The sequence below is a fragment of the Pseudophryne corroboree genome, chromosome 8 (assembly GCF_028390025.1).
Source record: "Pseudophryne corroboree isolate aPseCor3 chromosome 8, aPseCor3.hap2, whole genome shotgun sequence".
Taxonomy (NCBI): domain Eukaryota; kingdom Metazoa; phylum Chordata; class Amphibia; order Anura; family Myobatrachidae; genus Pseudophryne; species Pseudophryne corroboree.
Window position 1 is genome coordinate 137,412,673 of NC_086451.1, and position 24,912 is coordinate 137,437,584.

Genomic DNA, 24,912 nt, shown 5'->3' on the forward strand with positions numbered 1-24,912 from the left:
CATCCAGTTCATCTCCAAACAGGGCGTCACCTTTGAATGATAGGCTTTCCACTCCCTTTCTGGAAACCGCACAGCCATGGCCGTGGAGCGTGCATGGAGTAAGCCAATTTCTTTTAGGGCTTCGACCATAAAATTAGCCGAGTCCTGTACATGTTGTAGGAGTAAAACTATCTCCCCCCCTATATAAGGAATCCAAGTCCTCAATTAGAGTACCTGACCATTTGGAAATGGCCCTAGAGATCCAAGCGCAAGCTATAGTGGGTCTCTGGGCTACCCCCACAGCCGTGTACAGATTTGAGAGCGGTCAGCCGTGTCCTTTAAGGAGGCTGCACCTGGGACCGGTAAGATTATCTTACGAGACAACCTAGAAATTGAGGCATCAACAATTGGTGGGACTTCCCACTTTTTCCTATCATCCTGCGGAAAAGGGAAAGATGCTATTAACCGTTTAGGGATCTGAAACTTCTTGTCAGGAGTGAACCAAATTTCTTCAAATAGAGAATTTAACTCTTTAGATGCAGGGAAGGTAACAGAGGATTTCTTTTTTATATTGAAATGAGATTTCTCAGTGTCCTCTATCACTATATCAGGAATGTGCAGGACCTCCCTAATAGCCTCTATTAGGGCCTGTATTCCCTGTGATAGAGCTGCACTCCCCCCCCCCCCCCCCCACACCTAAATCCACATCACCGTCATCATCATCGGTGTCAGTGTGCAGGATCTGTGCCAGTGTACATTTTTGTGGACAAATGGCAGGGGTCTGAGACACTGGTATGGGCACTGAATCTCTATTCATAAGGTCATTCAGAGACTGTCTTAGGTATTGCTTCTCTTTCTCAGTTTGGGACAACTTATGTGAAAAGTTTGAGTTCATCCCTTTCAGTGAATCTAACCACACTGGTTCCGACCCACTAGGCTGAGAAGATGTACTATCTTGTGTACACTGTATAGATCACCCTCGGGACGAGAAGCACTCTGCAGTGCAGGACACACACTCTTTTGACATGGCAACAAGTAAAAGGGCAGCCACACAGTAGAGAAGAGGGTATAACACAGTTAACCCACCCAAAGCCCTCTAGGGAGACAGAGTATGACGGAGCCAGACACAACGCGCCCCTATGGCCAATAAAAGACTTAGCTAGGTCGCAAACTAAGTACCCTTAATAGGGGCTTAGTAAACCATTATTGCTCCTTCCCCCCCTTTGCTATAACCCCCTGGTACCGCTGAGGTAAACTCGAGTCTTGAAGGAGGAGCTGTGCGTCCCTGTGAGACTGTTCACTGATATCTGCAGAGGGAAAATGGCGCTGGTGAGCTGCTGGATCCGCTCATGTGAAGCCCCGCCCCCTTAATGGTGCACGGTCTTCCCGGTTTTTTATACTGGCTTGAGGTATTTCATGTGCTTTAGCAGTGGGTTAAAACCCCACTATGCGATAGCGCCAGTGTAGGTAGTGTTTGTGACTTCAGCTTGCCCCTCACCACGGATACACACCTAAGCATGTTACTGAAGTCTGGAGCCGCAGCCTTGTCAGCGCTGCGCTCCTACCCTTGTGTCGCCATTACAGCCGGCGACCCGCTAACCGGGACGCCAGCGTTCTACTCACCACTCTTCTTTCTTCTGGCTCTGTTAGGGGTGGCGGCATGCTGCGGGAGGGTACGCTCGCCATGGTGGGGCTTGCGAATGACTCCCTCAGGAGCTCAGTGTCCTGCCAGCAGAGAAATGGGACCATTAACTCTTTAGGAAGTTGGCCCGTTCTCACCCTTAAGTCCCACGAAGCAGGCATGCTGGTGCCACCCAGCAGTGCCTGAAAACAACAAACAGAAAATAAATGCAGAAAACTCTTCAGGAGCTTCCCGAAGCGTGACCGGCTCCTCCTAGTGGACCCGTCAATACCCCATGGTACTAATGTGGATCCCACTATCCTCTAGGACGTAAGAGAAAATGGGATGGTATGTAGGGCTGGGGATACGTCGTTAGGTCAACCCAACTTAGGTCGACCCCTGAAGGTCGACATTGCCCTTAGGTTGACATGTACTAGGTCGACAAGTCAAAAGGTTGACATGAGTTTTTCACTTTTTTGGATTTTTTCACACTTAACGATCCACGTGGACTACGATTGGAATGATAATCTGTGCTGAGCGAACCGAAGCACCTTGACCGAAGCATGGCAAGTGAAGCGAGCCATGCGAGGGGACACGGTTCTCTAATTTGGGTTCCCCGTCACTTTACGGAGAAAACGACACCAAAAACAGTCAAGAAACACACGTCGACCTTTTGACCTGTCGACCTAGTGCATGTTGACCTAATGGCCATGTCGACCTAAGAGCAATGTTGACCTTCAGTGGTCGACCTAATGAGTGTCGACCTAAGTTGGGTCGACCCAACTACCCATACCCGTAGGGCTGCACTGAATGGCATGGGAAGCCCAAATAACTGAACTTTTACAGCAAGGAACATAGCAGGGATCAGTACGAGATCCCGGCGGTAGAGATCACAGCGGCCAGGAGACCAACGCCGGGATCCGGCAGCGAGCGCAGCGTGTCCCCTCGCGTGCTCACCGGGCTTCGGACCTGGTGGTGACCTTCGGACGCCACAGGGTTCTATTCCCCCTCAGGTGGTGATGTGGACCCGACCGCCGGCATTCCAGGTGGTGTCGGGATTCCGGTGTCGGTATCCTGACCACCGGGATCCCGACCAGCGGTCAATTGACTGCCTCCCACACACCAAGCAGGATAGAAATACTGCCAATTCCTATGAAGACAAATAGAAGTTAAGAAAATTGCCAATTTCCATTTATTACATAAAACCAAGCCTGATTTACCAGTATTTGGTCAAATACAAGATTGTCCTAGTGTGATAATGACTTCTTCGATGTTTCATAGCATACGCCTAACATGGCGTGGTCTCATGTAACAATACAATGTACATCAGTGATAACATGCAAAGTGATAGTAAAGTTATGGTTTGTGCAATGTCCGTAATATTCACATATACATTTACACTTGAAAAGGACCATTAAACCAAACACAATAGACATTGGCCCTCATTCCGAGTTGTTCGCTCGGTATTTTTCATCGCATCGCAGTGAAAATCCGCTTAGTACGCATGCGCAATGTTCGCACTGCGACTGCGCCAAGTAACTTTACTATGAAGAAAGTATTTTTACTCACGGCTTTTTCTTCGCTCCGGCGAACGTAATGTGATTGACAGGAAATGGGTGTTACTGGGCGGAAACACGGCGTTTCAGGGGCGTGTGGCTGAAAACGCTACCGTTTCCGGAACAAACGCAGGAGTGGCCGGGGAAACGGTGGGAGTGCCTGGGCGAACGCTGGGTGTGTTTGTGACGTCAACCAGGAACGACAAGCACTGAAATGATCGCACAGGCAGAGTAAGTCTGGAGCTACTCTGAAACTGCTAAGTAGTTAGTAATCGCATTATTGCGAATACATCGGTCGCAATTTTATGAAGCTAAGATTCACTCCCAGTAGGCGGCGGCTTAGCGTGTGTAACTCTGCTAAAATCGCCTTGCGACCGATCAACTCGGAATGAGGGCCATTGTCTTATATAAGAGAACCACTACATGTCAAAGTTCAAATATATCTTACGATTTCTGACAAATATTTCACACAACGTCCATATTTTAAGGTTTACTGACTGGGAGTCTTAAAAACCTTTAAATCCATTAATCTCTCTCTATATATGCGAATGTCATTAGCAGCTCTTACATACATGCATACATACATACATACATACAAACAAACAAACAAACAAACAAACCCTATTTTAGCTTTAGTGGATCTTTAAATCAGTACACTATATTTTATTACTGTTCAGTAGTACAGAGTAGAAAGTGGTTACAAAAAGAAAAAGATAAAAAAAAAAAAAAGTCTCCATTCATGACACCTGTAGAGGTCGGCAGTCAAGGTCCAAGACTACATGGTCCACATGTGGTGCATATGATTTCACCTTCTCCACCCGCACAATATTGGTCTGCCATGGTGTACCATGGACCTGCTCTAGCAGAAACTGGATTTTAATCTCTACAGACTCTGCCCACTTCCTCCAAATCGCCCTCCTCCAACTCCCAGGATCATCGTCCACCTCCTTGTTAGCTAATGCTCGGTGTTCCTCAGGGAAGCAGTCCACATTGTGGTGTATGTGCAGTACTCCTCCATAGTTTTTCTTCAGTACTTTACAAGCTATGTGGTAACTTGGCTCGGATGTGGGGATAAGGCCCAAATTCACACGATCAGCTAAATTATGCAGCAATAACTGGGAGGAAAAACAGTGATAAGAGCTTATTATTTATAAAGTATTTCAATAAACAATCCTGACTGCTGAATAAAGCATAGAAATTGAAACCTTACAAAGAGTAGCACTCGCACACAAACCTGTGACTGACCTAACAAATTACAATATTCAATTTGCACAACGAAACTATTATGTGGAACAGTATTTATTCTTCTTTTTTTTTTAATTTGGAACATATAAATTAGTTTCTGAAGGCAGAATTCACTTTATAGCATTGCATATGCTAGAAACCATATTAAAGACCAATTTTAAAAATAATTCTGACTGTAAATTAAACCAAATAATTATTATTGTTATTGTAATATAGAATGCAGCAGTTGACTAAAGTATTATTAGCTTTCCAGCTCTCATTTTAACCACACAATATATATATTTTTTTATTTTTAGCTGTGACATTACCCATTATTATTTATGACAATTACATTATGCTTCATAGAAGGGCCAAATCAGGGCCGATGCTAGGGTGTTCAGCGCCCCCCTGCAAACTATAAATTTGTGCCCTACCATAATTTACAAAAGGGACGGCCCGTGTTAAAAAAGAGTGTGGTCTCACAAGGAATGGGTGTGGCCACACAATAGTACCCCTATTTCAAATTACGCCCCAGAGTAGCACAATCTTATTCACATTACACCGCAAATAGTGGCGCCGCTTATATACATAATACCCCGAGTAGTAGCTCCGCAGATACATAGCGGTATATTCAATTAAAGTCGAAAGCTGCCGTCTGTTGGAAAGACGGCAGTTTTCGACTTTTTTAGGTCGGAAGGGCTCCCGACCTATTCAATATACCCCAAAATTATTCGACAAGTCGGGGAATTCGACTTGTAAGAAAGCACGGAATAGCCGCCGATCCGCATGCTTCTGTTGGAAACGGGACCAAAGACGTCAGGTTTTGGCCCCGTTTCCGACCATCTCAATATGGCTTTAAAAAAAGTCGGATGGAGATGAGGGTGCTGACAGCAGCGGGGAGACGGGGGAGAGCACCGGCTACAGCTGCGTAGCTGGAGGATGGGACACCACTGCTGCTCACGGCGGCGTCCTCCCAGCTCCAGCAATCGAGCCGGGAGGACGCTGCCATGAGCGGCGGTGGTGAGGTCCCGCTTGCTGGAGCCGGGAGGACGCTGCTGTGAGCGGCGTTGGTGCCCCATCCTCTGGCTACGCTGCTGTAGCCGCTGCTCTCCCCCGTATCCCCGCTGCTCTCCCCCTTTCAGCACCTTTTTTTTTTTTTAAGTCGGATTGAGAGGGTCATTGAATAGGTCATGTCGGATTCATTCCCTACAAATTTATGTTGGAATGAATCCGACTTCAATTGAATATAACCCATAATGCCCCAGTAGTAGTGATGCTGAAAGATAACGCCTCCAGTAATAGCGCCGCTTATACATAACGCCTCCATAACGCACCCAGCAGTAGTGCTGCTGATACATAACGCTCCCAGCAGTAGCACCGCTGAAACATACTGCCCCCAGTAGTAGCACCGCTTATAAATAATGCACCCAGTAGTAGCGCCGCTGATGCATAACTCCCCCAGTTGTAGTGCCGCTGATGCATAAGTCCCCCAGTAGTAGCGCCGCTGATACATAATGCCCCCAGTAGTAGCGCCGCTGATACATAACACCCCCAGTAGTTGCGCTGTTTATACATAATGCCTACAAAACGCACCCAGCACTAGCGCTGCTGATACATAACGCCCCAGTAGTAGCACCGCTTATACATAATGCACCCAGTAGTAGTGCTGCTAATACATAATGCCCCCAGTAGCAGTGCTGCTGATACATAATGCCCCCAGTAGTAGCGCCGCTGATACAAAACGTCCCCAGTAGTAGTGCCGCTGATACATAAGGACCCCAGTAGTTGCGCTGCTTATACATAATGCCCCCAGTAGTAGCGCCGCTGATACATAACGCACCCAGTAGTAGCGCCGCTTATACATAACGCACCCAGTAGTAGCGCCGCTAATGCATAACGCCCCCAGTAGTAACGCCGCTGATGCATAACGCCCCCAGTAGTAGCGCCGCTGATGCATAACGCCCCCAGTAGTAGCGCCACTGATGCATAACGCCCACAGTAGTAGCACCGCTTATAAATAATGCACCCAGTAGTAGCACCACTGTCATGTTTAAATACAGAAAGGAGGATCACAAATTTTAGGTGATCTAAGGTGTGGTGATTACCTGCAGGAATAATCACCAATAATGTTTTCAAGTGACTGTGTGTGTATATATATATATATATATATATATATATATATAATTTTGTATTCTTTCAGCCTAGATGTGACAAGATGGCTGATAGGTAATATCCTGCATTTGACTTCCATAGGTCCAGACCAGGGGAGATCTGCAGACCATAAAGTTTGAGATGACATGTGCCTGACTGGACCATTGTAAAGGGGGATGACATTTCTACATCAAAAGCAGAGATTTGCAAGCTCTGGACATTGAGGGCTGATAAAGCCAATTTATTTGTTATGTCAACAGAGGGGCTGTAAACAGACCAGGGATCCTATTTCCTGGCTAATGTCATAAACATCACTTTCTTTGAAAGAGATTTATACAGTACACCCCTTACCCCCCCCCCCCCCCTTAGCTGTTGCCAAGCACCAAGTATGTCCAACAGGGAAATAGTAAAAAAATCCCAAGGGAGGGGGCCTGATGAAGCTGGAGACTATATCTGTCTCTCTCATGAAAAAGTTTGTGTGATCTCTTGGGGAAACAGTACAGTACATGCTGGAGATGAGCCGAGTAATCTTGTGAAATCCCCCACATCAGAAATACTTAAAACTTGTTTGCGTAAGTGAATAGGGTTTCTGTAAGTTTTTATTTCCTTTTCATTTATTGAGATTGCTGTATTCTGTGTGTGTTTTTAAATATACCGGTATGGTAAGAACTTACCGTTGATAACGGGATTTCTCCTATGTCCACAGGTATCCACAGGATAACATTGGGATATGCCGGAGCGACAGCGGAAATGGCACCAAATAGTCACAAGCTTTCTGGTCTCCCAGGATGTATCGGGCTCCTCTATATAATCCCGCCCACCGACTCAGTCAAATCAGTTGCTTTCACAGCAATTAGGCAGGGGTATCATGTAGAACCCTATTCAGGCGATAAGAACACACATGCACACCCTTCCATACAAGAGGGAAGAGGTTTAGTGATTGTCAGGATCCTCAAATCAGGTGCGTCAGGGTGGGATCCCTGTGGACATAGGAGAAATCCTGTTATCAACGGTAAGTTCTTACCATAACGGTATATTTCTCCGTCTGGGTCCACAGGTTATCCACAGGATAACATTGGGATTCCCAAAGCCATTATTAGTGGTGGGGACGCTCCTGATTAGCCAGGAGAACCTTTCGCCCGAATTCTGCGTCATGAGAGGCAAAAGTATCCAAGGCATAATGTCTAATGAATGTGTTAATGGAAGACCATGTGGCTGCCTTACAAATCTGTTCTGCTGAAGCACCATGCTGTGCTGCCCATGAAGGACCTATCCTACGTGTAGAGTGCGCAGAGACATTAGCCGGAACAGGGAGATCAGCACGAGAATATGCTTCTGAGATTGTCATTCGAAGCCATCTTGCTAGCGTCTGTTTAGTAGCAGGCCATCCCCTCTTGTGAAATCCGTAGAGAATGAAGAGAGAATCTGTCTTTCTGATGGCACTGGTACGCTCCACGTAAATTCTTAATGCACGGACTACATCCAGCGACGCTTCTCCCGCAGACAGTCCCGATACCTGAAAAGCTGGGACTACAATCTTCGTTCAGGTGAAACTTTGAGACCACCTTCGGAAGATAACCAGATCTAGTTCTGAGAATTGCTTTATCTGGATAAAAGATCAGAAAAGGAGACTTACACGACAGCGCTCCTAAATCTGACGCTCTTCTAGCTGACGCCATTGTCAGTAGAAAGAGAACTTTAGCCGTTAACCACTTAAGATCTGCTCTCTTAAGCGGTTCAAACGGAGCCCCCTGAAGGAATTTAAGAACCAGATTTAAATCCCAGGGTACTGCAGGAGGAATGCAACATTCCCTGAAAGAAAGTACGCACATCCTGCAGGTTCGCAATCTTTTTCTGAAACCATACAGTTAATGCTGATACTTGAACTCTCAAAGAAGCCACTTTTAAACCCTTATCCATTCCTGCTTGGAGAAAATCCAAAATCCTGGATACTTTAAAAGATCTTGGATTCATACCTCCCTTGTTACACCAAAGAATATAGGCCTGCCATGTTCGATGATAAATCCGAGCTGAAGAAGGCTTTCTTACTCTAAGCATGGTTTGAATTACCTGTTGTGAAAAACCTCTTGATTTTAGGATAGAGGTTTCAACAGCCACGCCGTCAAAGACAGCCGTTCCAGATGGCTGTGACAACAAGGCCCCTGCACTAGTAGATCTGGACGTTGAGGAAGCAGAATTGGAGCTTCCAGGGACATCCTTAGTAGATCCATGTACCAATGTCTTCTGGGTCAGGCTGGAGCTATTAGAATTATGGCTCCCTCTGCCTGCTTTACTTTCCTCACTACCCTGGGCAATAGGGAAACCCGCCCACCTTAGTATGTGAGTTACTTCTTCCATCAGTCTTTTGCTGTGAGTTCCTCCCTGATAGTTGAGGTACGCTACTGCTGTTGCACTGTCTGAACGGATCTGGACTGGTCTTCCTTGCAGAATGTCCTTTGCCTGAACTAGAGCCATATATATGGTCCTTATGTCCAACAAATTTATTGGCAGGCAACTTTCCTTCGTGGTCCATTTTCCCTGGAACCACACATTTTCGAACACTGCTCCCCAGCTTTGAAGACTGGCATCCGTTGTCAGTACTTGCCAATCTGCTATCCAAAAGGGTCTCCCCTTGTCTAGATGGTTAGTCTGTAGCCACCAAGCTTTTTACGCTTACTGGAAGCTTTATCATCTGTCTCTTTATTGTCTGATGTCTTCCGTCCCATCTGGTTAGAATGAGGTGCTGTAAGGGTCTGGAGTGGAATTGCGCATATTCCACCATCAGCCCCATCAGTCGCATTGCTGCATGGACTGAAACTGTCTGACTGTGCAACAATTCCTGAGTCATTACCTGTACCTTGGAGATCTTCTTCTCCGGTAAGATAATCCTTTGTAGACTTGAATCCAATATGGCCCCCAAGTGAAACATCCGTTGTGATGGCTACAGGGACGTCTTTTCCCAATTTATGAGCCATCCGTGTCTTTGTAGACAAGCTATTGTCTGTTGGAGATGGCTCAAAAGTAACTCCTGGGATTGAGCCAGGATTAACAGATCGTCTAGGTATGGAAAAATTCTTATTCCGTGCTTGCGGAGATAAGCTGCCAAAACCACCATAATCTTGGTAAATACCCTGGGAGCTGTTGCTAGCCCAAAGGGCAAAGCCTGGAACTGATAATGCTGCTGGAGGATGGCAAACCTGAGGTAACACTGATGTGACCGTGTTATGGGCATATGCAGGTAAGCATCCTGTACATCCAGAGATAATCTCCTGGTTCCATGGCCAATACTATGGAGCGTAACGTCTCCATGTGAAACTTTGGAACCCAAATGTATTCGTTCAAGCCTTTGAGGTTGAGAATTGGTAGGAATGATCCATTTGGCTTCTGGATCAAAAACAGGTTTGAGTAAAACCCCTGTCCCCTTTGTGTAGGGGTACCGGGACAATTACCCCAGACTGAAGCAATTTCTGAACTGCTTCTTGCAAAGCCCTGGCCTTCGACTCTACACGAGACGGACTGGTGCAAAAGAATCTTTGAGGAGGCTGCTTCCTGAAAGGGAAACCATAACCGAGAGATACCACCTTCTGTACCCAAGCATCTGTCGTCGACTGCCGCCAAATGTGTGCAAAGTGATGGCTTCTGCTCTGGTTTGGAAGCTGGCCGTCTACTGGCCCACTGCTTCTTGCCCTTAGCTGATTTATTGTACTGGGGTTGGTTAGTCTCAACCTTTCCTTTAGATCTACCTTGCCATCGAAATGGCCGAAATTTTGCTCCCCTTGATTTAGGGGCATAGGTAGCCGGAAACTTATCCTGGAGTCGGAAGCTGAATCCAAGAAGGTTATCTGTCAATTGCTTTCCGAACAGAATATTCCCAGTGAAAGGCAACGCCTCAAGAGCTTTCTTGGATTCTGCATCCGCTTTCCAAGTACATAGCCAGACTGCTCTACGAGCGGCTACCGTTAAAGCTGATGCTTTAGAAGCAATCGTACCCAAATCAATTGCTCCTTCTTCCAAATATTGCGCAGCTTGTTTTATGTAGCTTAGCAGAGACTCTTGCTCCCTGGTAGGTATGGCGAGGCCACTCTCTAGTTTCTCCGCCCATTTTACCACTGCTTTCGCTATCCAGGCTGAAGCCATAGCTGGCCTTACTACAGCCCCTGAGAGAGAAAATAAGAATTTACTTACCGATAATTCTATTTCTCATAGTCCGTAGTGGATGCTGGGAACTCCGTAAGGACCATGGGGAATAGCGGCTCCGCAGGAGACTGGGCACAAAAGTAAAAGCTTTATGACTAGCTGGTGTGCACTGGCTCCTCCCCCTATGACCCTCCTCCAAGCCTCAGTTAGGATACTGTGCCCGGACGAGCGTACATAATAAGGAAGGATCTTGAATCCCGGGTAAGACTCATACCAGCCACACCAATCACACCGTACAACTTGTGATCTGAACCCAGTTAACAGTATGATAAACGTAGGAGCCTCTGAAAAGATGGCTCACAACAATAAACAACCCGATTTTTGTAACAATAACTATATACAAGTATTGCAGACAATCCGCACTTGGGATGGGCGCCCAGCATCCACTACGGACTATGAGAAATAGAATTATCGGTAAGTAAATTCTTATTTTCTCTGACGTCCTAGTGGATGCTGGGAACTCCGTAAGGACCATGGGGATTATACCAAAGCTCCCAAACGGGCGGGAGAGTGCGGATGACTCTGCAGCACCGAATGAGAGAACTCCAGGTCCTCCTCAGCCAGGGTATCGAATTTGTAAAATTTAGCAAACGTGTTTGCCCCTGACCAAGTAGCTGCTCGGCAAAGTTGTAAAGCCGAGACCCCTCGGGCAGCCGCCCAAGATGAGCCCACCTTCCTTGTGGAATGGGCTTTTACAGATTTTGGCTGTGGCAGGCCTGCCACAGAATGTGCAAGCTGAATCGTACTACAAATCCAACGAGCAATCGTCTGCTTAGAAGCAGGAGCACCCAGCTTGTTGGGTGCATACAGGATAAACAGCGAGTCAGATTTTCTGACTCCAGCCGTCCTGGAAACATATATTTTCAGGGCCCTGACTACGTCCAGCAACTTGGAGTCCTCCAAGTCCCTAGTAGCCGCAGGCACCACAATAGGCTGGTTCATGTGAAACGCTGAAACCACCTTAGGGAGAAATTGAGGGCGAGTCCTCAGTTCTGCCCTGTCTGAATGAAAAATTAGGTAAGGGCTTTTATATGATAAAGCCGCCAATTCTGAGACACGCCTGGCTGAAGCCAGGGCTAACAGCATGACCACTTTCCATGTGAGATATTTTAATTCCACAGTGGTGAGTGGTTCAAACCAATGTGACTTTAGGAGACTCAACACTACATTGAGATCCCAAGGTGCCACTGGAGGCACAAAAGGAGGCTGTATATGCAGTACCCCTTTGACAAACGTCTGAACTTCAGGCACTGAAGCCAGTTCTTTTTGGAAGAATATTGACAGGGCCGAAATTTGAACCTTAATGGACCCTAATTTTAGGCCCATAGATAGTCCTGTTTGCAGGAAATGCAGGAAACGACCCAGTTGAAATTCCTCTGTAGGGGCCTTCTTGGCCTCACACCACGCAACATATTTTCGCCAAATGCGGTGATAATGTTTCGCGGTTACATCCTTCCTGGCCTTGATCAGGGTAGGGATGACTTCATCTGGAATGCCTTTTTCCTTCAGGATCCGGCGTTCAACCTCCATGCCGTCAAACGCAGCCGCGGTAAGTCTTGGAACAGACAAGGTCCCTGCTGGAGCAGGTCCTTTCTTAGAGGTAGAGGCCACGGGTCCTCAGTGAGCATCTCTTGAAGTTCCGGGTACCAAGTCCTCCTTGGCCAATCCGGAGCCACGAGTATAGTTCTTACTCCTCTCCTTCTTATGATTCTCAATACTTTGGGTATGAGAGGCAGAGGAGGGAACACATACACTGACTGGTACACCCACGGTGTTACCAGAGCGTCCACCGCTATCGCCTGAGGGTCCCTTGACCTGGCGCAATATCTGTCTAGTTTCTTGTTGAGACGAGACGCCATCATGTCCACCTTTGGTTTTTCCCAACGGTTTACAATCACGTGGAAGACTTCTGGGTGAAGTCCCCACTCCCCCGGGTGGAGGTCGTGTCTGCTGAGGAAGTCTGCTTCCCAGTTGTCCACTCCCGGAATGAACACCGCTGACAGTGCTGTCACATAATTTTCCGCCCAGCGAAGAATTCTTGCAGCTTCTGCCATTGCCCTCCTGCTTCTTGTGCCGCCCTGTCTGTTTACGTGGGCGACTGCCGTGATGTTGTCCGATTGGATCAATACCGACTGACCCTGAAGCAGAGGCCTTGCTTGACTTAGGGCATTGTAAATTGCCCTTAGTTCCAGGATATTTATGTGAAGAGACGTTTCCATGCTTGACCACAAGCCCTGGAAATTTCTTCCCTGTGTGACTGCTCCCCAGCCTCTCAGGCTGGCATCCGTGGTCACCAGAATCCAGTCCTGAATGCCGAATCTGCGGCCCTCTAGAAGATGAGCACTCTGCAACCACCACAGGAGAGACACCCTTGTCCTTGGAGATAGGGTTATCCGCTGATGCATCTGAAGATGCGATCCGGACCATTTGTCCAGCAGATCCCACTGAAAAGTTCTTGCGTGGAATCTTCCGAATGGAATCGCTTCGTAAGAAGCCACCATCTTTCCCAGGACCCTTGTGCATTGATGCACTGACACTTGTCCTGGTTTCAGGAGGTTCCTGACTAGCTCGGATAACTCCCTGGCCTTCTCCTCCGGGAGAAACACCTTTTTCTGGACTGTGTCCAGAATCATCCCTAGGAACAGTAGACGTGTTGTTGGAATCAGCTGCGATTTTGGAATATTTAGAATCCACCCGTGCTGACGTAGCACTACCTGAGATAGTGCTACTCCGACCTCTAACTGTTCCCTGGACCTTGCCCTTATCAGGAGATCGTCCAAGTAAGGGATAATTAAGACGCCTTTTCTTCGAAGAAGAATCATCATTTCGGCCATTACCTTGGTAAAGACCCGTGGTGCCGTGGACAATCCAAACGGCAGCGTCTGAAACTGATAATGACAGTTTTGTACCACAAACCTGAGGTACCCTTGGTGAGAAGGGTAGATTGGGACATGGAGATAAGCATCTTTGATGTCCAGAGACACCATATAGTCCCCTTCTTCCAGGTTCGCTATCACTGCTCTGAGTGACTCCATCTTGAATTTGAACCTTTTTATGTAAGTGTTCAATGATTTCAGATTTAAAATCGGTCTCACCGAGCCGTCCGGCTTCGGTACCACAAACAGCGTGGAGTAATACCCCTTTTCCCTGTTGTAGGAGGGGTACCTTGATTATCACCTGCTGGGAATACAGCTTGTGAATAGCTTCCAATACTGCCTCCCTGTCGGAGGGAGACGTTGGTAGAGCAGACTTCAGGAACCGGCGAGGGGGAGACGTCTCGAATTCCAATTTGTACCCCTGTGATACTACCTGCAGGATCCAGGGGTCCACTTGCGAGTGAGCCCACTGCGCGTTGAAATTTTTGAGACGGGCCCCCACCGTGCCTGAGTCCGCTTGTAAAGCCCCAGCGTCATGCTGAAGACTTGGCAGAAGCGGGGGAGGGCTTCTGATCCTGGGAAGAGGCTGCCTGCTGCAGTCTTTTTCCCCTTCCTCTGCCCCGGGGCAGAAATGAGTGGCCTTTTGCCCGCTTGCCCTTATGGGGACGAAAGGACTGAGTTTGAAAAGGCGGTGTCTTTTTCTGCTGAGAGGTGACCTGGGGTAAAAAGGTGGATTTCCCAGCCGTCGCCGTGGCCACCAGGTCCGATAGACCGACCCCAAATAACTCCTCCCCTTTATACGGCAAAACTTCCATATGCCGTTTGGAATCCGCATCACCTGACCACTGTCGTGTCCATAAACTTCTTCTGGCAGAAATGGACAGCGCACTTACTCTTGATGCCAGGGTGCAAATATCCCTCTGTGCATCTCGCATATATAGTAATGCATCCTTTAAATGCTCTATAGTCAATAATATACTGTCCCTATCCAGGGTATCAATATTTTCAGTCAGGGAATCCGACCAAGCCACTCCAGCGCTGCACATCCAGGCTGAGGCGATTGCTGGTCGTAGTATAACACCAGTATGTGTGTATATACCCTTTAGGATATTTTCCAGCTTTCTATCAGCTGGTTCCTTGAGGGCGGCCGTATCAGGAGACGGCAACGCCACTTGTTTTGATAAGCGTGTGAGCGCCTTATCTACCCTAGGGGGTGTTTCCCAACGCGCCCTAACCTCTGGCGGGAAAGGGTATAATGCCAATAATTTATTAGAAATCAGCAGTTTTTTATCGGGGGAAACCCACGCTTTGTCACACACCTCATTTAATTCATCTGATTCAGGAAAAACTATGGGTAGTTTTTTCACACCCCACATAATACCCCTTTTTGTGGTACTTGTAGTATCAGAAATGTTCAAAGCCTCCTTCATTGCCGTGATCATGTAACGTGTGGCCCTACTGGACATTACGTTTGTCTCGTCACCGTCGACGCTGGAGTCAGTATCCGTGTCTGGGTCTGTGTCGACCATCTGAGGTAACGGGCACTTTAGAGCCCCTGACGGTGTTTGAGACGCCTGGACAGGCACTAACTGATTTGCCGGCTGTCTCATGTCGTCAACAGTTTTTTGCAAAGTGCTGACACTGTCACGTAATTCCTTCCATACGACCATCCAGTCAGGTGTCGACTCCCTAGGGGGTGACATCACTATTACAGGCAATTGCTCCGCCTCCACATCATTTTCCTCCTCATACATGTCGACACAATCGTACCGACACACAGCACACATACAGGGAATGCTCTGATAGAGGACAGGACCCCACGAGCCCTTTGGGGAGACAGAGGGAGAGTTTGCCAGCACACACCAGAGCGCTATATATATACAGGGATAACCTTATATAAGTGTTTCTCCCTTCTATAGCTGCTGTATTTGTATTATCTGCCAATTAGTGCCCCCCCTCTCTTGTTTTACCCTGATTCTGTAGCAGGACTGCAGGGGAGAGTCAGGGAGCCGTCCTTCCAGCGGAGCTGTGAGGGAAAATGGCGCTTGTGTGCTGAGGAGATAGGCTCCGCCACCTTTTCGGCGGCCTTTTCTCCCGCTTTTTTTAGGAAAACTGGCAGGGGTTAAATGCATCCATATAGCCCAGGAGCTATATGTGATGCATTTCTTTAGCCATATAAGGTTTAAAACGTGTTTTATTGCGTCTCAGGGCGCTCCCCCCCAGCGCCCTGCACCCTCAGTGACCGGAGTGTGAAGTGTGCTGAGAGCAATGGCGCACAGCTGCAGTGCTGTGCGCTACCTTATTGAAGACAGGAACGTCTTCTGCCGCCGATTTTTCCGGACCTCTTCGCTCTTCTGGCTCTGTAAGGGGGCCGGCGGCGCGGCTCCGGGACCCATCCAAGCTGAGCCTGTGATCGTCCCTCTGGAGCTAATGTCCAGTAGCCAAGAAGCCCAATCCACTCTGCATGCAGGTGAGTTCGCTTCTTCTCCCCTTAGTCCCACAATGCAGTGAGCCTGTTGCCAGCAGGTCTCACTGAAAATAAAAAACCTATTTGAACTTTTACTCTAAGCAGTTCAGGAGAGCTACCTAGCATGCACCCTTCTCGGCCGGGCACAAAAATCTAACTGAGGCTTGGAGGAGGGTCATAGGGGGAGGAGCCAGTGCACACCAGCTAGTCATAAAGCTTTTACTTTTGTGCCCAGTCTCCTGCGGAGCCGCTATTCCCCATGGTCCTTACGGAGTTCCCAGCATCCACTAGGACGTCAGAGAAAAAATATTTTTCAAGAAACCATCTCATCTTCTATCCGTGACATCATCCAGTGAGGTAGACGGTAATGGTATAGCAGACTTACGCACAAGTCGTACAACATGTGCATCAACCTTAGGAGGAACCTCCCTTTTTGAACAGTCCCCAGCTGGAAAAGGATAATAAGAATCCCATTTCTTCGGAATCTTATACTTTTTATTGGGCCGGAAACTCAGTCCTAACTGATTTTGGATGTTTAAACTTAGGTGCCTTAGACTTTGACACTGCTTTGGCTGGTCCTCCAGACACATAATAGCTTTCATGGCATCAATGAGCTCAGCTATATCCTCTGTGCTGAAGCCCTCCGACTGGTCGTCATATGGGGTATTTGAATACACTGTATCCTCATCTGTTGTATCGTCCTGTGTAGTCTGTAACATGGATGTATCTACCCTGGTATTAATAGCCTGTCTACTTGTAGAAGCTGTTGGCATCAAACCATAAGGAGGGAGCTGCATGTATGGGTTAATAGTGTAACCTATTCCCGGGGGTGGAACTGCAGGTGTTAATCTGTCCGCTATTGCAGACAAAGTCTGTGCAAACATACCCCATAGTGGCTTTACTGGTTGCTGCACTAGGGCCTGCTTTTTAGTTTGCTTATACGCAAAACAGTTAGCACATAACCCCTCATAAGCCACATACTGGGTTATCTCATCCAAAATCCCTATCTTACAAGATAAGCATGTTAAAGGTGTAGGAGCCCCTGATAAAGTGTCCTCGTCACTTTTGCCGCTCATAGACATGGTAAATATTCCGTCTCTACACTCTCTGTGACTGAAAATCACCTATATGGATATAGAAGTGATATCAATCTGACCACAATCCGAGCACCTGAATTGAGGATCAGAAACAATGCTTGACAAACATATAAAAGTCAGCAATCACACTAGCAGTCAGTCACATGTTAATCATTAGACATTGTCATATAAGAATATAATCAACCACAGAATACTTTTTTTAGTATGTAGGATTACAATCACTGCACTTCTGTTTTTAAACAGCTATTATCACAAGTTTTCTCAGACATGTTATGCAGAAAACAACAGTACTGTACAGGTCTCATATGCATTGTGTACCAAAATTAACTATTTATACTAACAAGCAGAAAGAATTTTAGTACTGTATAATCCTTTACTCAGTTAGAGTGGTATACAGGGAGACTCACCCCACTTCCAGAATCAATCAATACGCCCGACAGACGCTGAGTGGACTCAGACGCTACTGGTGTACACAGCCGCTCCGGTAGCTGATGAGAGACCCAGACGCTCAGTGAACGATGAGTGTATGCAGACGCTCCTGTCTATGCAGATGCTCCTGTCTCGGCGGCAACTCTAGTGTACACAACCGCAGCGTCTAAGCTGCGACCGAGTACCCTCGTGGTAGCGTCTGAGACGGAAGTGAGGTCATCAGTTCATGGACGGGAAACGCACGGAAACTGGTCATGAACTGGGGGGAGGGGTGACCAGGAGAGCATCTGACTCCCCACTGCTGACATAAACCACAAGGATCACGGCCTCAGCCTAGTCCTGGCACCTATGATCCCTGCAGCGTAGTGCTGTTGCACTTAAGAGTAGCGGCACATCAGCCACTGTCTCGTAGTCTCCTCCAATACAGTGCGGCTGTGTTCGAATTCCCCTAGCAAGTGGAATTGATGCCTTACCTTCTCCCCATGCTCTGGCCACAGCCTGGTAACGTCAGCTGGACCTGCTAGAACATCCGACACAGACGCCCGTCGAGACAGCACTAATACCCGCGGGTAAGCGTTGTTGCAACCCGGTGGGGAGTTGTTGGAGCGACTCTTTCCAGCATGCGCTTAAGACGCTGTTAGGAAAGATCACTCAAAACATAGTAAGACTATAAAAATAAAATAACAAAAGCTTAGGGCTGCCTTAGCAGCAGCCCTGTGACCATGGTCCGGCTCCTGCCGCACCAAAAAACCCCTGATTTGACCGAGTCGGTGGGCGGGATTAAATAGAGGAGCCCAATGCATCCTGGGAGGCCAGAAAGCTCGTGACTATTTGGTGCCATTTCCGCTGTCGCTCCGGCATATCCCAATGTTATCCTGTGGATAACCTGTGGACACAGCCGGAGAAAATAATTAATAATCTTTGTAACCTTTTTGTAACCAAAGCTCTGAAGTATTCTTGAAATTAAAATCCTAATTTTATTTCTGATTCTGTTGTTCTTATGAACTCATGACCTGTGTGGCTCACGCCTATCTATTTTTCTAAGTATTGCAGTGTGTGTGTGACAGGTAAAGCTAAAGACGCCTGCAACGTCCGTAATACGTTGAAAAGTCTTTGCTGGTGGCAGCTGAAAGTATTTAAGTAATCCCGTGTGTCAAAAGTGACCCCCTTACGGCGCATGTGGCAATTCTCAAATTGGCATATTTGTGGAATTGGCCGGCAGCGTCGTCACAAAGTGGTGGCAAGCGGTGGGATGATAATTGTTTGTTTTTATCTAAGAACTTAAGTGAATGTGGTAATAATTCCGTGAGCGGAACATCCACTTCACCAGAATCAGAACTCGGAGCTTTATTATAATTTTAAAATCCTCACAGTGAGTGGAAATCTCTGTTCCCATCCCCATTCTCTTGTTTTTCTTTTCTATTATTTTATTTTGGCGAAAATGATATCAAAGATGACTAAGTCTAAGCATCTGATGAAGGATGATGGCAAATTTGTGCGTGGGAATGATGCATCGGCCTGTGCTGCTGAGACAGTAGGGGATGTATTGCGCACTGGACTGTTACGTACTGCGGGTAGTAATGGTGCCATGCTGATTTCTGATGTGGAGTCTGTTATCGACGCGAGGTCTGTGCATATGGCCTTGGATGAATATTCTCCGACTAATATCAAGTATGGGAAAGATACAGAGCATCATGATGGCTGCAAACCTGTGTGTGGGAATGATACATCGGCCTGGGCTGCTGAGACAGTAAGAGATGTATTGCGCACTGGACTATTATGTACTACGGGTAGTAATAGTGCGGCGTTGGATTCTTATGTGGACTCTTATCGATGTGAGGCCTGCTGTGGCTGCCTCAAATGTGGATCTTCTCCCCCCCATCCCTGGAAACTGTCAGAGCTGCGTGCTGGACAGGAAGAAAGTGTTCCAGTGCACGAGAGGAGAGAGAGATAGGGCCTGCAGGTGCTGCACACCTGGTGCAGAGGGAGAGTTCTATGGCAGAAACGACTTCTGCAAACCGACGAGAGGAGAGAGAGATAGCGCTTGCCCGTGCTGCACAACTGGTGCAGAGGGAGCGTACTATGACAGAAAAGAGTTCTGCAAACCGAGTAGCTGAGAGAGAATGTAAGCTACAAATTGCATCGCAACAAGAAAGTGATGGCTCGGATACCATGAGACCAGGGAGGTCACCGTTAAACCTTGCCTGGATCAAGTCCCTAGTATGACTGACTATGTGAACTTGGACAGTACTGCAAATACCCAGTGGAGGTCAGGCACCTCTTACATCTACACTGAAGGTCCTGACCTGGATAAGTATTTACAGATTGCAATTTCATCTATGAAGACATATCCAGACTGGACAACCCTTATGCAGCTGGTACAACAGTCCCTTGCCAAACGCCAAGCAGCTCTGGAAAGTGAGGCTGCCAGGGAGGAAAGGCAGGCTGACCGACTATACCAGCTGGAGCCGGCAAGGCTTAAAAGTCAGTCCGCAGGCAAAGACTCTCCTGTTAGCAAGCCCTGGTCAGAGGATCACACTGTGCTGCACCGGGACTGAGGCAGCCAAACAAATGCCCGCTGCGTTTTGGAAAATCAGCTGGCTTTGAACAGTACAACAGATACCAGACAGAAGTCGGACCCCTCTTCCAGTACCAGGGAGAAGGCTGAAAGTGCCTCGACTGCAGGGCAACCATCCGAGACAGCGCCAGAAGAGCAATGGGGAGGATGACCCAGCTGACCTGTTTTCCAGGATGAGTACAGATGAGCTAATTAAAGTATGTCTGCTGCAGGGTATACCCTGCCGCAACACTTCCCGCAGGGAGATAATCACGCAGCTCACCTATGTACAGAAAGATGAGAGCAACGCCTTCAGCCAGTATAGAATCTCATTTCTGTGGTTAGGACCCGAGGAGAGTCCTGGGTACCTGCTGCGTGAGTTGGCGGAATGTTTTGCAGATGCATGGAGAGAGGCTCACAGTTTGAGGAAGCTCGATACCCCATTCTGGCATGATCAGTGTCGCAGAGTGGATGATGAAAGACAACATCTACGAAAGCTTCTTTTATCAGCGGAAGAAGCAGTAGTCCAGCCTGCAGGGTTGCCCCAAGAGGAACAGGTACCCCTAACATCTACAGTCAGTGTGGACTATGTTACTGAGTTCTCACCTCCCAAGGTGCAGAGTACCCTACTGGGAGGGGCTGTTGGTGCGAACAGCCTATTATCACCGTCTGCACAGAATTTGCAGCTGGAAGAGGCTGATTTTCAGGAGAACCTGATTGTGGAGGAGATTATGTCGACAAGAGAGGTGGGAGTGTCAGATGTTATTCCCAAGAATGTGTTCGTGAGAACTGAATTTGGACAATTGATAGCACAGTCAGTGCCTGACATTTCTAAGTCTGTTGAAATATGTGAATCATCTCAAGTAGTATGCGATGATGCTAAACCTTGCAGTTGTATTGCTCTGTGTGCAGTACCTGTAATGCTATGTGATACTGCTGGATCTTGCACCGAAGTGACTCTGGGTAAAAACGTAGTGCCCCGTGAACATCTTGCATTTCCTACTATGACAGAGACTTGTGAAAATACCAGTGAAATGAACTGTATTGTTGCAGGAACTAACCCTTCTTTTCCTCAGGGGACACCTGCTGATCCGCGCAACATTAATGCCAATGTATGCGATGCTGAGAATGTTACCAACCAGTGTGTACTAGAAAATAACTCTTTGTCATTACACAGGGCTGAATCTATTCTGTCAGAAAGTGCATGCCCTGATCTGCAGTTAGCAGATTACGTTCCACCTGTATCAGTAGTTGGGTTGAAGGCTGTATGCAACAATGTGTCCCGTGCCACCCTGATAACGTGATAGGATGTAACCATGTCTGTCCACAGGCATCTTACCACGAGGTGGGGATAGGGGACCCTGTTCCCATGTGTGTGTTATCCAACCTGCCGAAGAGTGAGGTACTTTAAACTGGTTTGGGGCAAACGCACTCCACCTACATGAATGATGGTGATGTCATTACTGATACTGCAATGTTGCCAGCTGTTCTTGCTATCACCAATCCCCCTCAGGCCCCGGGTGATCCGGATAACATGCCAATGTCTATGTGTAGGGACAAGGAAATTACTCCCTGTATTGTTGAGGAAAATGCTCAAATTGATTTGCAGGTACTGAGGGGCCCCGAAAACATGCAAATGTCTATGTGTAAAGGAAGGGCAATGATTCCTTGTATTGATGAAAATGCTTGTGTTGTGTTACCCCAGGATGATGCACCCAGTCAGGATAATAATAAGGATGATGTATTTTCTTGTACCCGTGTTACCAGTAATTCTGATTATGCATGTATCAATGTAGGAAATAATGCGTCTGCCAGCATGTTAGGTACCAGGGTTGTGTCAGGGAAGGGGGCTGTGTCAACAGCTGAGGAGAAGGGAGTAACACACATTGCTGTCCCTCTCCCTCAGACCCACCTTCCTGCACTGCTCTTGCATGCAGACACCCAGCAGGGATTCCCATACACTGAGGCTTCAGTGGAAAACTTACCTCTCCAGGCTGAACAGAGAGCTGGAAGAGATTGTTTGGGAAAAGTGTCTAGGTGTATTTTCCCCGGTATGTGTTAATGAGGAAATTTCTCCCCATTGTGGTACCACGAGACCCATTGAGTTACAGACACCTGGGAATGATGTGGGCACACTGTATAAAGATGTGCCTGATGTGAGGTGTGGCCTAGCTATAGGTACCCAGCAGAGGGCAATGCAGAAGGGCTGCACATTAACCCTTGGAAAGGAATCAGAAAGTATTTCTGCTGATAAGAAACTGTCTCCTTTCAACTTAGCAATGGAAGTAGAAAGCTTATCAGTGTCAGGAATGGCTGTGCCTGACATAGGCACTGATGTATGTAAAAAGTGTGAAATTATGTTTAATCAGAATGAAAATCCCCATTTACAAGTGCCAGGGGGTAAGATGAACAAAAGGTTTGGACAGGAGTGTGATGCAAGTCCTGCCATGCAAACCCCCTTCTGCCCTGACAGAGAGCAGCCAGGGAGGGGTGGGCCACAGTCAGATGCTGCAGAACCTCTGAGGGGGAGGGCCTATCAACCTTTTCCTGAGGCTGAGCCAGGAAAGGAACATGTTACTCTCTCTCCAGGTGTAGGTAACAGGAGTGTAGAAGTATACAGTGTTTATTCACAGAGGTTGTGTATGGAGGTGGGCGACCCCAGTCTTATGGAGATGGGGCAGAGTGACAAAGGCCGTAGCTGTGACGCAGCTATAACACATACACTAACAGCAGAGATAGCAACACAGGGAGCATTGTGTACGAAAGAGAGTGTTCCCATCACAAAACACATATTTGCCCACTATACCAAAAAAGGGCAACCAGCTGACCCTGACTTAGCATCTGTAAGGACGCAGATCAGTCAGACAGGCTGGGGAGATAAATCAGGAAGCATTTATCTCAGAAAGGGACATTTAGGTAAGGATCCCAATGTCCTAGGTATACCCCAAATGATGTGCAGGGAAACCTGTCAAGAGCAACTTGTAGGAAAAGACGCCCCCACCTCAGGGCCCGGCCACCATATCAGGAAAGGGCACAAGGTGAGATTATGTGGGAGAAGAACATAGTCACCTGTCCCACCGTGAGCATTAATCATGATAGTACTCCCGTTGGTAAATATATTCACCCATGTAGAGGTAAATATATTCACCCATGTAGAGTTGAAAGTACCAGGGGATCATGTGAACCAAACGTGTAAAAATGTGTCTGATGTCGGTCAGAGTAAACTTAATAGATTATCTGGAGACAATAGGAAACTCCTGAGATGGAGTCTCACCTTGCAGCGGTATACCTTTACCATCCAGCACAGAAAGAAGGGTTCTCAACACACCAATGCAGATAGTTTATCACGGCAAGGTGAACAAGTGGTCAGTAGCGCAGCAATGAGTCAGTGACGTGGGTCACCATAGACTCCTGAGTGCCGCCTCGTTCTTTCCAAAATATAAATACCCAGACTGCACAGCCTGGGAGGGAGGGCACCGGAGCAGGAGCTTGGCTCGGATAGCCCATGGGGGAGTGCCAGACATTTTGCCTTATATATATATATATATATATATATATATACACAAACATACATATAATTTTGTATTCTTTCAGCCTAGATGTGACAAGATGGCTGACAGGTAAAATCCTGCATTTGACCTCCATAGGTCCAGACCAGGGGATATCTGCAGACCATAAAGTTTGAGATGAGATGTGCCTGACTGAACCATTGTAAAGGGGGATGACATTTCTACATCAAAAGCAGAGATTTGCAAGCTCTGGACATTGAGGGCTGATAAGGCCAATTTGTTTGTTATGTAAACAGAGGGGCTGTAAACAGACCAGGGATCCTATTTCCTGGCTAATGTCATAAACCTCACTTTCTTTGAAAGAGATTCATACAGTACACCCCTTACCTCCCCCCTTGGCTGTTGCCAAGCACCAAGTATGTCCAACAGGGAAATAGTTAAAAATCCCAAGGGAGGGGGCCTGCTGAAGCTGGAGACTATGGGGGTCATTCCGAACCGATCGCACGCTGCACTTCTTCGCAGCCGTGCGATCGGGTCGGATGTGCGCATGCGCGGGCGCATGGCAGTCATCGTTGCCTAGTGATCGCCTCTGAGACAGAGATGGTCGCTAGGCAGGAAGGGGTTGAAACGGCGGCGGGAGGGGGAGCGGTCCGGCCAACGCAGGCGTGGCCGGACCGTTGGGAAGAGCGTGTCACGCAGCCGATGCGGCCAGCGGGAGCGACGAGTAACCCCCAGCCAGCCGCAGGAGCTGCGCTGGCCGGGAGTTACTCCTCAAATACAAAGGCATCGCCTCTGTGCGATGCTTTTGTATTTGTGCGGGGGGAAAAGGGGGGGGGGGGCGGACCTAGCCCTGGGATGGGCGTCCCCCCGCATGTCTCAGTTAAGGATCGTAGCTGTGCTAAACTTAGCACAGCTACGACCAACTCGGAATGACCCCCCATATCTGTCCCTCTCATGAAAACGTTTCTGTGATCTCTTGGGGAAACAGTACAGTACATGCTGGAGATGACCTGAGTAATCTTTTGAAATCCCCCACATTAGAAATACTTAAAACTTGTTTGCGTAAGTGAATAGAGTTTCTGTAAGTTTTTATTTCCTTTTCATTTATTGAGATTGCTGTATTCTGTGTGTGTTTTTAAAATATAATTAATAATCTTTGTAACCTTTTTGTAACCAAAGCTCTGAAGTATTCTTGAAATTAAAATCCTAATTTTAGTTCTGATTCTGTTGTTCTTATGAACTCATGGCC

At 47.5% G+C, this 24,912-nt stretch overlaps 1 protein-coding gene across 6 annotated transcripts in view; it reads right to left on the reverse strand.

Annotated features, from left to right (window-relative positions):
• Window positions 1-3,478: 3,478 nt before the first annotated feature.
• The window catches only part of TRMT12 (tRNA methyltransferase 12 homolog), a 207,657-nt gene continuing 186,223 nt past the window's right edge, over window positions 3,479-24,912 (reverse strand). For 3 of the 6 annotated variants that reach the window (XM_063936963.1, XM_063936964.1, XM_063936962.1), the window contains exon 8: window positions 3,499-4,271. In XM_063936963.1, coding sequence (XP_063793033.1) covers window positions 3,894-4,271 — 378 coding nt within the window. In that variant the 3' untranslated portion in view covers window positions 3,499-3,893. Of the gene's footprint in view, window positions 4,272-24,912 lie in introns of all 6 variants that reach the window. The other 3 variants (XM_063936960.1, XM_063936965.1, XM_063936961.1) reach the window with 3 other exon arrangements.